The 14,065-nt window shown below is 42.3% G+C and overlaps 1 protein-coding gene across 1 annotated transcript in view; it reads right to left on the minus strand.

Annotated features, from left to right (window-relative positions):
• The window catches only part of LOC145415543 (protein MMS22-like), a 51,296-nt gene that overhangs the window by 37,028 nt on the left and 203 nt on the right, over positions 1 to 14,065 (minus strand). Inside the window, exons 2-6 of the mRNA XM_080284766.1 lie at positions 11,389 to 11,611; positions 9,239 to 9,524; positions 8,486 to 8,770; positions 7,870 to 7,983; positions 2,200 to 2,446 (exon numbers count right to left, since the gene is read on the minus strand). Coding sequence (XP_080140892.1) covers positions 2,200 to 2,446; positions 7,870 to 7,983; positions 8,486 to 8,770; positions 9,239 to 9,524; positions 11,389 to 11,611 — 1,155 coding nt within the window. The remainder of the gene's footprint in view (positions 1 to 2,199; positions 2,447 to 7,869; positions 7,984 to 8,485; positions 8,771 to 9,238; positions 9,525 to 11,388; positions 11,612 to 14,065) is intronic.

A 14,065-nucleotide genomic window follows, 5' to 3' on the forward strand; every position in this document is an offset into this window, starting at 1 on the left:
TTGCACATAATCTTCACTTATAACAGTTTTATTCATGAATCACATCATCATCATCATCATCATCACCATCCTAATCCCATCTCAGAATGGGATGAAGTAAGGCCAAGAAAAATTGAGGAAAACTAATCAACAGCATGGGCCTCCTTCCCTTCATTATCATGGACCCTGGCATAGCAGATACAAGATTTAACAGATGCCATAAAGCCCAGTGAACTCTCCTTGTTTATAACAAACAATGTCCATTGATTGGGGCACAACAGGTTGCAATACATGTGTTTCCTACCTTTTTTATTCCAACCTGGCCTGAAGTTGCCCTCTCATCATGACTGCTGAGTTGTTGCAACAGACTATAATAATACTGTACAAGTTATGAGAAATTCTATGACAAGGATGTAAAATAAAATGCAAAAGTGTGAAATTCTGGGGCCAAGTTGGTGTAAAACGGGCATAGGCTAATTTACATTTTTAGTGCTTGAATGTGTTGTCCTGATGTGACAGCCAAGTCAGTAAGGGTTTGCTGATCCAACCATGGCGGGTGAGACAGAGTCTCTGCCGCACAGGTGAACCAAGCCTACATTCGTACAAAGCATGAGTGGGGGCATGGCGGCTCAGTGGCAGAGTACTTTACCTGACTTGAGACCCAAGAGTCGTGAGTTTGCGTCATGCTCGGGTAAGCTGCCTTGCCATGAGAGGTAGCGCTCTCCTGTCACCTAGCAGGTTGTAGCAGCCATGGCTCAGTGGGTTACTGAGCTCTGACCAAAGGGTCGGAGGTTCGATTCCACCCAAGAGTCACTGGTGGGCATCAGGAAGGGGATCTGGTCATAAAGTGCTCCAAAATCAAAGTCCTCTACCCTTAAGCAGGGTATCATCCTCATTCCCATTCGCTGAACCCTCTCTAGTTTATCAACATGCTTCTTCAAATAAGGTGACTATACCACAGCCGCATACTCCATTCTTGGTCTTATCATGGTCACTATCAACTCCCTTAACATTTCCTCGTCCATATAATTAAAAGCCACTCTCATGTTGGTCAGTAATCCATACGTTCCTCCAATGATTTTGTTTATGTGCTTTTCTGGTGACATGTCATCCTGAATAATCACTCCCAAATCTTTCACATCTTTTCTTTTACTAATTATCTTATTGCCTTCTTTACATCTCCAGTGCGGTCTTTTTTTCACTCATTCCCATCTCTAATACATGACACATCTTGGCATTAAAATCCATTTTCCAAGTCTGGCTCCAGCTGTGGAGTTTGTCCAAGTCCTCTTGCAGTACTTTACAACTACCAATACATTTAACATGTTTCATGATTTTAGCGTCATCTGCAAACATACTCATGTAACTAATCAAACCCTCTGGCAAATCATTTACAGTACATGTATCAGATACATTATTGGAGCTAAGACAGAGCCCTGGGGTACTCCACTAGTCATGCTTCTCCACTGTGACACCTTGTCTCTTATGACTGTTCTCATCTGCCTTCCTATCAAATAATCTCCCATCAACTTTAACAGTTTCCCATGCACCTCTCCAAAGGTCTTCAACTTCCAGAGCAGTCTCCTACTGGGCACCCTGTCAAATGCTTTCTTGAGATCAAGACAGACACAATCTGCCCATCCCTCTCTCTCTTGTATAACATCTATTACCCTACTGTAGATACTTAATAGGTCAGTAACACATGTTCTTCCTTCCCTAAAGCCAAACTGTCTTGGTGTTATCACTTCATTTTCTTCTAAATGCTTTATCCATCTTTTTCTAATAATTTTCTTGCAGATTTTACAAACAATACTAGTAAGTGATACAGGTCTGTAATTCAGTGTGTGTGTGTGTGTGTGTGTGTGTGTGTGTGTGTGTGTGTGTGTGTGTGTGTGTGTGTGTGTGTGTGTGTGTGTGTGTGTGTGTGTGTGTGTGTGTGTGTGCGTGTGTGTGTGCCCACGCATGAGTGTGTGCGTGTGTACAGTACTTTCATCCACTCACCTATGAGACACAAACCTGGTTCACTTACTGTAGCCTCATGACTTCACAAATCACAGACTTTAGGTGAGGATAAATTCATCTGATGGTATATTAAAGACTTTAGCAGTAACATGGAAAAACAGACAGATAGACAGATGAGGAAGTGAAGGAGCACTGCAGTGTTATGCTTGCAGTCCACTCGGTTCACATTTCAAATATGCCTGGGGCCGCAACACTAACCAAAGCTCACCTTATCTGTCCTAATTCTGCCAGTTTGATCATAGAGGTAGAGTCTTGCACAGTTGTAGTAAATCCACCATATGTGAGTCAACCCCACACTCCGCATGGCATCCGAAGGGCATATTATGGGTAGGCAGGGTGAGGCAGGGGAGGGTTGGACAGGGAAGGTACTGGTGGTGTGAGGGGAGGAGTCCATATGTATCTTGAGTAACACCATTACTTTGTTCTTCACTTCCTCCCAAAAACTCTGGAATGTAGATGAATATTAGGGAAAAATGCAGTGGTCATGGAAATGAAGAGTGAGGTAAGGGTGAGGGGAGGAGTCCATGCTTATCTTTAGTGACACTACCACTTCCACCTAAAAACTGCATATCAATCCAGTCTGCTGTCCACATTCAGATAAGCCTGGGACCCCAACAACAACAAATGAGGAAAACTAGCAAATCAGCCACACAAGAAGCAACAGAACTTTAAGAGACAACTTTTCTTTAATATATTAAAGACTTAAAAGGGCAAATGATAACAATGACTTACTGCAAGTGAATGTGCTGAGGAATGTCGTGGCCCTCACATGAACTGATACAGATACAGAGATACAGATATGACAGCAAGGTAGGTACTGTAATATACCGTAAAACACCATAACTTCGGACAGCGCCCAAACTTCGGACATTTTGCAAGAAAATGTAATAACTCAAGTTTATTGGAAGAGAGTGCAATATTTGCAAAAAAAATAATGATATGGGTAGGTAGGGTAATCTTCAAAGATTATTATGTATAAGTCCTATTAAACTAGTTTGAATATGTGCGGGTGAAAAAAATTTATGAATCAAATGGAAAAAGAATCGACATTTCTTAACCCTGCAAAACTTTGTTCACACAGAACAAACAGTTTCAATTGTAAGAACGTAATTAGTACGATTATATGCGGAAAAGTGTTGTAAGTACTGGGCATTAAACTATTTTTAAATATATACAAGCATAATCTTGCTATGACTGTTTTAATGAATATTTCTTTATTTTACAGAATAAATTCCTAACTTTAGACAGACAAATTACTTAAGCCAAATAAATTTCAGTACTACCAGTACCAAAGTTATTGCCAGTATGGTGCTACAGTATGTTGCCTTAACCAGTAATGATTTTTATTTGGAAGAAAAAAGTGATACTATTTATTTAGTTACAGTATTTTATACTGGTAGTCAAGGAAGTTTTTGTACTGATGTATTATCTTTATGTGAAATTCCATTCATATATTTAATTATTGTCTGTATATGTCTGATCAGCTAGTCAGGTCAGGTGCGGGTAAGGGGATGGGTATGTTATGATGTGGCAGGGGTAAACCAGCTCTGCTGTCAGGCCCTGCTGCGGATGTCACTGATTGCATTGCGCAGTTGACCCTTGTGCGGTGTGGTGCGGTGAGGATCTGTCCGTTCTCCCCTTTGGGGCTAAGATGTGAATGAATGTGTTTAAATGGATGAGTAATTGGAGAGTGTGTCGTCCTGTCTCGGCTACCTCCCTTTCCTTGGGGGAAGCAGCCTAGGTATATAGATAGATAGATATTTCTAGCTGATGGTATATTGCACTATCCCAATTTTATATACTAAGCTTTCGTGCATAGCGTATTATGAAGTGAAATATATTGTTAATTATAAGAAATTCAAATCTCTGTGATGAAGAAATAAGTTTTTTCCAGTTCCCATTATTTTGATATTGAGGAATCTTCTCTTCAGTAATTCAATTTACCCTTAGCTGGAAAAATACAGACTAAAGGTGTTTGTGTGCGTGTGTGTGTGTTACTAATGTGTGTATAAGCCCAAAGTGTGTAGCTCGTTAATACGTTCCATGGTGCCTTTATAACATGTGCCTGTGTGTGCATGTGTCAGTTGATTTGTGTGCATGTTAGTGGGTGTGTGGGTGTCATTAGAACCAGTAAGAAGTTTTTAACATTATATTATGCTATTTCAGTATGCATTTTTTAAGTCAGTGAGGTAGCTACTTGATAATTAAGTGAAGTTTTGTTTAGGAATAAGAGACCAGTTCCTCTTACAGTTTGGGGTATATGCAATGCATTTTTATATATTTTTTTCATTTGAAAAAGTTTCTGAATAGTTCTTAGTTATGTTTATGGCCAAAATACCTCACTACAATGTGATATGATGCAACTTAATGTGATTTCAAATTATGAGCTCGAAAAAGAAGACATTTTTTATATTTCTCTATATATACAGTAGGATCTCACCAATAACGTCTAATTGGTGCCAGAAAAATGCCGTTATTAGCGAAAACGTTATTTGTGTGACATTAAAATACACGTATAAAGGATTTATTGGTGCCGCCACTCCAGGACTTTTATCCAATTTTTCCACCTGGAACCTTCCTATCACTACTTTTTTTTAGCTGAAATAATAAGAGTAGTTTTTAAATCATCATGAGTAATATAAAACTCATCTTAAAGGAGTTAAGAGGTGTTTGGTATGACGATTGTTTCAAGGCTCGTGCATGGACACTACTGCAGCGTACCTCCTGACCCCTCGCTGGCCTCGTCCCCACTCCTGCCTCACACGCCATGGTCACCCACTTCCATCAACACTTCATCAAACCCCGTAAAGTCAAAATCTTCAGGAAAGTCCCCAGTGTCATCATCTACTCAACCCTGCTCTGTTGTTCTACCTCGGCTGGCTAGCTTTGTGAAAGAGAGTGAGTGATGAGTGACTGATGGCGGGCATTCACTCGATTGTGATACTGTTTCTGGTATTTTCTTGAAATCTGATGTACAAGTTTAATCATTCGTCATTAATTCTGATGGCCGCTCTTTCTCTGTCTCAGCAGACTTGAATTGTGACTGGAGTGCCAACCAGGCATATTTAATGGTTGCCAATGTTGTATTATTCCAGGCATTGACAAAGAAATTTACGGCCTGTTGAATGTTATATTTCTTCCAGAATGCAGCAAGTCATTATGTTGGGGATTGCAGGTATGCCAGGTGGAGCAGGTGAGTCCCGTGGGACTGTGAAGGTGGAGGGGGAGGCAGATTGTGAGTCAGGTAGGGCAGTGGAGGTGGATGGCACGGCTGTGGGCGAGTCAGGGGAGGTGGGGAGGGGAGGATCCTCCATCTCCTCCTCACTTTCTATCTATCTATCTATTGCCAGACGCTGCTCACATTTTCGGCAATTTCCTTCATCCCTTAATGTTTGTCTGTTTCATTCCTCATCTTGTTATGGACATATTTGCAATATAATCACTTGGCATTCACAAAATAACCGTTATTCAAGTGAATCCAAACGTTATTATAGAAACTGGGTATCTATTCTAACTTCCCGTTATTCCTGAAAACGTTATTGTCGAAATCGTTATTGGTGAGATCCTACTGTATGTATAACTCGGGCCACGAGTGCCCAATATATTTTTTTACATTTTTTAAAAACTTCAAAAGTGTCCGAGGTTTGGAAAGTGTGTCCAGAGATAGGTGCTATTAACCATTCTCATGTTTAAAGGGCAACTACATGGATGTCCGAAGTTTGGAAGAGCTATCCGAAGTTAAGAAATTTGTTCCTAACTTCCGACACAAAAAAAAAAAAAAAAAAAAAAATTCAGCATGGCTATTTTTTTTTTTATTATATGGATTCAGTAGGTACTGTCCCTGGCTACCACATGACACCAACAGGGATAAAATTGCACCCTTTTACATAGAATTATTCATTAAAACACATAAAAAATGTCTGAAGTTAGGGTGTTTTATGGTAATACAAAACAGATTCTGAAACCTGAAATGCCCGTGCACCCAAAGGCTTTCATGGAAAATGGAATAGTTTTTTAAAGTAGAATCATCATAAAAAAATGTAATAAACAACCTCCAGCACCATCAACAGTAAACACACTGAAATACCCTTGTATTAACCAATTACAGCCCCTGCAAACTCCTGAAAGTTGCCAGTGTTCACCAGATCACTAAATAGCGTGGGTCACTACCCACTCAGAGCTGGTGTACCTTCCTTTAAATAAAAATCCTATCAGGATTATTACCCATGCATAAAGCATTATACCAGTATTATATTCATCTTAGATTTTTTACTGATGCTTTAAATGAGATTTACGCTGAAAAGTTCTCCACAGAGTTCACTAAATGCCATGAAGGCTTATTGTGTGTGTTTCCATTCAGCACATTTTTACCAAATGTTATGAATCTCAGTTGTTGGAAAAATTTATCATACAGTTTCCCTAGATTGTAATCTATCATTTGGCAAATCCTGATATGATTCCATCCATTATACACTTAATAATAGTAAAAACTGTACAGCCAAAATCTTCAGGGGCCAAGAACAGCAACCTGAATTTTTAAAGGCATGGTATTCCTCATTGTTTGTTTTTTTTAGTTAGTTGTTTTCCGGGGAGGGGCACTAACCCTCCGCCAACCCTTTTGGTCGCCTTTTACGACAAGCAGGGATACTGGGGGAGTATTCTTGAAAAACCCCCCTACCCCCAGGGGGGACAGGGCGACTTGGAGGCGATTTGTTTGTGGCCACCCCAAACGGGACTGAGGCGTCTGGCAATAGATAGATAGATAGTATTCCTCATGCTTTGAGAAAACATCTCAGTTCTGCTAAAGCCTATTTTTTCACAAATATTTTAGCTGCGCAGTGGACCATGGCACTATAGTTTCCGGATTCATCAGCTGATTTCAAAAGGTGCCGTGTCAGGTGTGGTGTATACGCATCATCAGCACTGCCCCAGGCCCCTGGTGGTGGGCACACACATTATGCAACGCTATCCATGAGAAAGCCCTCCACATGAGTTCAGTGGGTTCACATGACCTTCGACTGTTTAGCCCCTATGCATAACCGTCATGATTTTGGGCACAAAGCAACGCCGGCTGACGTGTATAACCACAAGCGTCTTCCCGCCACCCTTTGAATTTTAATTTATCCTTACTCGTTAATGGGACCACCTGGAGATGTGGGGATACTTTCATTTGAAAGAGGAAGAGTTGCTGAGTCTTATGTATCTTTATATTTTCTCTAGCTGTTTGGCAGATATTAGGGTTTGAAGTAATGGTATTTTTTTCCATCACGGATATCCCCCATAGGAAGGAGCGAGCGACATCAGAAAACCCCCAGCGTGTAGGGGTTGAGTACCATATTTCCTTCATTTGTTAAGTAAGATACAATTTTGCAATACCTCTTTACTATTTTTCCTTTCAGATATACATCTAGCGCCTAAAAACATGACAGTGGTCAATACTCAGGCAACATAATAATCGCATGTAGACTGTCCCTAAACTGAGATAAAAGCAACTTTCCATTTCTATTATATTTTGATAAAGCCATTTTTTTCTCCAGGGGTATATGTACATAAATCAATAAATATCCCATTTTCAGTAAAGTAACACAGAAATTGTATATCAGAAGGTAATTCAAGTTTATGCCACTTTTGCATTTTACATTAAGTTATCTGGCAGGCAGTGGCATCTTTTTTCCAGTTTGTGGGGCTTCAATTAATTATCTGTTCTTACTAATCCACAAAAATAATAAATGTCTTCAAATATGCAGTGACTGTAATAACATGTGACATCTGTTTCCTTACTGCAAGAAAAAATTATTTTATAATGTACTGGTCTTTGAAAGTAGGATTTTTGGATGTAAGAATTTGTACTATACAGTAATTCTGTACCTGTGAGGCACGGTAGGTGGAACGGTGATCAAGGAGGTGGAGGAGGGATACCGCCAGCTCCACTGAGCATCCACATGGCCAAGACAACAGTTCCTCTACCTCACTTACACTCACCTGGAACAGATACCCCGATCATCACCACCACTAGCATTATCATCATCATCATCATCCTGAGGTCTTTTTCCCGCCCAAAAACAAGGATAGGTATGGTCAAGAAGGCAAGGAAAGGGAAAACACATTAGAGAGAGAGGTTATAAACAAGTCATTGACATGGGCCATGCATTCATTCACCTAACATTAAAGCTCTCAGAATCCTGACTAATCACACTCAACATTCTGAAACATAGGATGAAGACTTTTGATACATGGGCCACCCTGCCCTGCAGTTCCTCCTCCTCCTCTTCCTCTTCCTCCTCCTCATCATCATCATCATCATCATCATCAACCACACCTCTTTTCCCATCTAAAGATGGAGTGCAGCAGGGCTCAGAGTGCAAGAAAAAATAAATGCTAGAAGAAACTAACCAAAAGTCTGCCCAAGTACTGTAACTGGGCCACACTCTCATTCACTCACCGTTCAAGTCACCAGCATCCTGAAGCTACATGAAACTATTACCTTTATTGCAGGTACAGCCAGGATATGAAGAAGATCCCAGGTGACCATACTGACACACTGAATCAGAGCCCCCCCATCTTCCACCTCCACTCCTAGCCCCACCCCTAGCCCTATCCCCCTCTCCCCCTCAGCCCCACTTGCCCCCTGGGGTGGAGGTGGGGGCTCCTGCACCAGGTTGGGGATAGGGGTGTTGGCAGGTGGTGGGGGGAGCGTGTGCAGGAGGGCAAGACTCCACCATCGGATATCCAGGTGAAGGTGAAATAGGTGATATGCTGCTGACAAACACTGGAATAACATAATCATCATCATCATTATCATCAGTGCACAATATTGCTCAAACAAATAAAATTTAATATTATCATTACAACACTCATAATATATCCTCAAATATATCAACACAGCATTACACTGCAGCATAAGCATCATCATCATCATCATCATTGTCACAAGTGCATAACATAAATAACGAACAACAGTACCATTACTACCACATAACAGTTAGAAATACCCAACAACTTAACAGTACCACTACAATACCAGACTAAAGGGGTTACCACACACAGACCAGTGAGACTACCCACAATTCACCCTGACTGACTCTGTTGCTCTGTTGTGAAGTTGAGGTGGTGATGTGTGCTGGCAGCTGATGTAAGAGTTCAGAAATTGTTATGGTAGCTTCCTAAATTCAAATGATCAAGAGCCAACTAAAAATCACAGCATCTTTACACCAATGAACCTTCCCCCATTACAGACCTTGTTGCCTTGTGTTGATGCTGTGGCTGTGACATGTGATGGGAGGTGATGTAAGGGTCCAAGGTAGCGCAGTGTTAGCAGCACACACTCACGAACCTGCCCCAGGAACCCCACCTCACCCTCACCCTGCACACTCTGGATCAGCCCCACAAGATGGATGAAAAATGTGGAAGTATCTTGTCGGATTTGTGTATAGTGTGAGGTAGGGCCGGCAAAGCTGGTCACGGTCGGCTGACTGCAGCTGAAGCTGGACTGGGCACTGCGCTCTAGCTCACTGATACTCAGCCTGGGTGGGGCAAAAGGAACTGTTACATCTGATAACTGGACAATGTTGTAATCATCACTGCAGAGCTGGGCACTTCCACAATCACTTCCGCAAACCGCAAGTTCCACAACTGAGGAAGTGTGATTTTGTTTGCAGATTTGCATTGACGCAAACTTGCAGTTTTGCAATTATGGACGTTCTTCCACAAACACAAACCTGCCCACAAACCAGCCTGACCTCTGAGAACTCTGAGCAGTTTGTTTTTATGAAGGGCAGTATGGACCTGCTCAAGATGGAGCTGTCTCAGTTGTTGGAGCCTGACTGCGACTGAGTTAGGACTGAGGAGGTTAGAGCCCAGGAACAGAAGTGGACTGGTGTGTCAACTTGTTAAGTGTGGCCTGTCAAGGGAAATAATGTAATTCATTTCTCTACAACAGTGAATGAGTTCCCCTTGTTTTGTAGTAAAAAGTCTACTATACTAATATATAATATTTAAAATATGTATTTCTCCTTTTACTTACCATCATCATCATCATCATCATCACCCGGACCTCCTTTCCCACCCTAAGGTAGGGTGAGGAGTAGCAACATCCAGACAGCCCATGTTTGCCCAATCCAATGGGCCACACTTCCATTTACTCATCAAGCAAATCCCCAGAATCTTGGCTCTATATGATATGCCAAAAACTTTCACCACATTCTGTAGCTTCACATAAATGTATCCGACAGAGTCAATCCGTACACTGTCACGTTAAAAAGGGGTGCCAAATCCCTGATCATGCACTTCTCACAATAATCATTCAGCCAGCTCGATCTCTTGTCAGTCCCTTAGCCTCACCAACTTCTTCCAAATCTCTCTTCCTCACACACTCACCTACCATATCCCTCCACCTTCTCCTTGGCCTACCTCACCTCCTCCCTCCTTCAAAATTGCTCAGATATATGGCAGGGCTCCTCTACTATGTTCTTTGAAGGCTCAGTCACAATGCCTTACCATGTGTCTGAGGTATGAATGAAAAGCTTCATATTATTAACTAGCACGGGCACCCAGCGTTGCCCAAGTAAAACCCCATGATTGTCAATACCAGCATTGCCTGGGACCCTGAATGACCACTACACTTGTGGAAGAAGACTCCAGGGGTCCCACTTTACCTGATGAACTATGCTCTTCCTTGGGCCCACTTCCTGAGGGATATACTGTATTCCTCAAGGACCTATTCCTATCATGGACCTATTTTCACACTACCCACCCACCTACTTTACCCATCCATCAATCCACAATTCCACACTGCCCCACCACAAACATCCAACCCAGCTCACCCACCCCACCAACCCTCAAATCCACTCCACTCGCCTATCCACTTATACCAACTCATCCACCTCAACCGCCCTGCTCACCCCACCAATCCGCCCACCCATCTGACCCATTGTAACTTATAATAATGATGACCGGTATGGTTATAGAAGTAATTGGCTACCAGTTGACAAAGGTGGCCACCCAGTTTTTACATTTGCTCTGATCATCTGCTTTTTGTACCATTTTGTGCATGAAAAGGGCATTGAAACACCACTGCTACTGCCAAATAACAGTGCAAGTGCATAACAAATAGCGCAGTGTGATATTTTAAGTGAAGTGATAACTTTTTGTGTGTGAAATACTGAAAATCAGGACTTGGAAACTGTGTCTGGCAAAGATGCTACCCCTAGTGGAAAGCATGGTACTACTGAGGAGTGCTAAAGGCAACTTAGTCATAAGTCCCCCTTCCTTATCCCCACTGAACCCATGTTACATCAACCCCATTATACAATAAATAATTCTGCAACGGGTTTTTGCTTGATGTAACCCCATCATATAGCAAATTGTGACTGTACCAGATGATCTGACCTGAGTGCCATAAAGTATTGGTGCAGGTTGAGGTAGATGTTGGCTGGTGTAGGGGGTGGCAGGTGGAAGACAGGAGTGGCAAGATATGGTAGAGTGGTAGGGCAGGGTGTATGCTGGTGCAGGAGGGAGGTGAGAAACCCTGTGCCCAAGTAAGACTCCCGGCTCAGCTCCTCAGTCCACCGTGGGGGCCCCTGGCAATTGAACAATACTGCACCACCACTGCCTGCAATACAAATGCATACCAATACACAACAAAATGCTTATCCTTTATTCTTGTTTCAACATAAAAACAGTACTACGCCATCTTAACCCCTAAAGTACTATGACTGACGATTGTCAGTTTGCAGGTTAGCCAAGGAGAGTTCTATGACTAATGATTGTAGAAGGTCTGTCAAAAACTCTCGAGCACTAAGCCAGCCCTTTTTATGACATAAATGGTTCCTATCAATCAGAACTAAGAGATGAGGTGGCTGGAAGGAAGATCCTGCCCCCTCACCAGGTCTGTGGGGGACCCCCCCCCCCCAGCCACTTCTCCACCTCCCTCTAGCTGATTGGACACAGCCCGCTCTGTCCCCTCCCACCCAAATTACTCATCAATACCACATCTACATTGTATGGGGGGGAGGTGTCTCATGCTCGCTCACTACTCCCCCGGAGCCCCCCCTCTTCCATCCCCTCTTTTTTATCGAATGATGTGGTAACTTCCCTGCTATGATTGCTTTGTGCATGTTTCTTCCTGCCATACCTCTTCCATCCCCTCTTTTTTATCGAATGATGTGGCAACTTCCCTGCTATGATTGCTTTGTGCATGTTTCTTCCTGCCATACCTCCCACACCAAACCTCCCCTGCACTGGGGATATGTCTTATCCCCCTCACCCCCACCAGAGACCCCCCACCCCACCTCCACCTTCCTCCCTCCCTATCCTTTGTCCAGGATATGATGTGGTAATTTCCCTTCCATGATTGGCCTGTGTTTATCTACTCTCACCATTTTCTTTTATTAAGTCATGCTGACTCCTTCACCTAGTTTCATCAATGGAAACATCAGATTTCATTGATTTTGATACGGTTCTTTAGCAAAAAATAGTTTTTTGACAAATTTTTCAAGTTACGATTTTTTTTAAAACTCTCGTGCTGACTCCTACACCTAGTTCCTCCAATAAAAACATAGTTTACATTGATTTCATTGATTTTAGTATGGTTCTCTAGCGAAAATTAGGTATCCGCAGATATTCTCCTGTTTTCTCTCAACATGAGGGGAGGACTTTTATAATCTTTGACGGGCAGCTTTGCAGTAACTATTAGGCTTAGGGGGCTGAGATAGGCATTTTCAGTTGTGTAAATTTAAGCTCTTCAAATCTGTAAGAAAAATTTTTTCCTTGGTAAAAGTTGAAAAATCGACCCTAAATTGCCACTAGGGTTGAACATAGCTTCAGAAAAATGTGGTCTTTAGAGGTCAAGCAGAGTATTAGATTCTCTCTGGCCACCACTGTAATAATAACAAGTGAGTGCTTAAAATATAAAGCAATGAATGGTAGCTTACCAAATTTAACTCCCAAACCACACCTCAGGTGACACCAGTAGGGCCAAACATTAAAGCTTCACCATTCATCCATTCAAGCTTTCTACTTTTACTACTGGACTACTTTGCTTAATGACACAACCAGCTTACTGTCCTTCAGCTCCAGCATGACTGGATCATTCATACAACACACAAGGGGCTATCAGCTGACCATCACTAGGACAATCACCTTCACCTATCCTACCCAATCGGTCCAGTACAGTCTGTAGACCCCCCAAAGAAACGTCAATTATGGTGCTTTTGAGCTGCTGATTGGGATACTCTCTGTCCATACTTCACTGATTTCCTTGGAATGATTATTGCTTCCATAGCCTGGAGCCATCTGAGTGTGCCACGCATATTACGGAGGTTACCGGTATTCTCTCGGGCAAGGAAGCATACATTCCTTTCTCACAGAATTTGACCAATGCAGAGAAACCTTGGTTTAATCACACTTGTTCTTATGCTGTCCACAACAATAAGGCCTATAAAAGGTACTGAAGCTAACCCATCCCTGAATTTCATCTTTTTTCATGTTACTGCCTGGAATCGTACTACAAGTAAGTCTGGAGTGCATTGGTGTTGTGATGAGGAGAGGTAGATTGAGGTGGTTTGGACATATGGAGAGGATGGGGGATGATAATTGGGTGAGGAAGGTGAGCAGTGTTAATATTGGGGGTGGGGTTATGAGGGGTAGACCGAGAAGACATGGGACGAGGTCATTAAGTGTGACCTTAGGGTTAAGGGACTGAACAGCGAGGCTGCAATGGATCGTGCAGCGTGGAGAGCCGTCATTAGGTGACCAAGGCCGACACATGCAAGCATATTGGAGCCTTTAAAAACGAAACGAAACGAAGCAAAGTACGATTGGTAAAGAGGGGAAATGAGACACTTCCAACAAAAATGAAGGTCAAAAACATTTGAATCACATCAAAAACTACCAGAAAAATGTATTGCACTACCTGAGGGGTGTATTGGCAACTTGTAAAAATTTACCCACTACCCTACCGTAACTTTACATTCCTCAGTATAACCTGCTTTTACCTTACTCTAACCAAAGTCTGCCCCCTACCCCTACCCTAACTTTTCATTCCTCAGTATAACCTGCTTTTAAC

This window comes from Coenobita brevimanus, chromosome 103 (assembly GCF_032717465.1).
Source record: "Coenobita brevimanus isolate Jiangsu-jjx chromosome 103, ASM3271746v2, whole genome shotgun sequence".
NCBI classification, from domain to species: domain Eukaryota; kingdom Metazoa; phylum Arthropoda; class Malacostraca; order Decapoda; family Coenobitidae; genus Coenobita; species Coenobita brevimanus.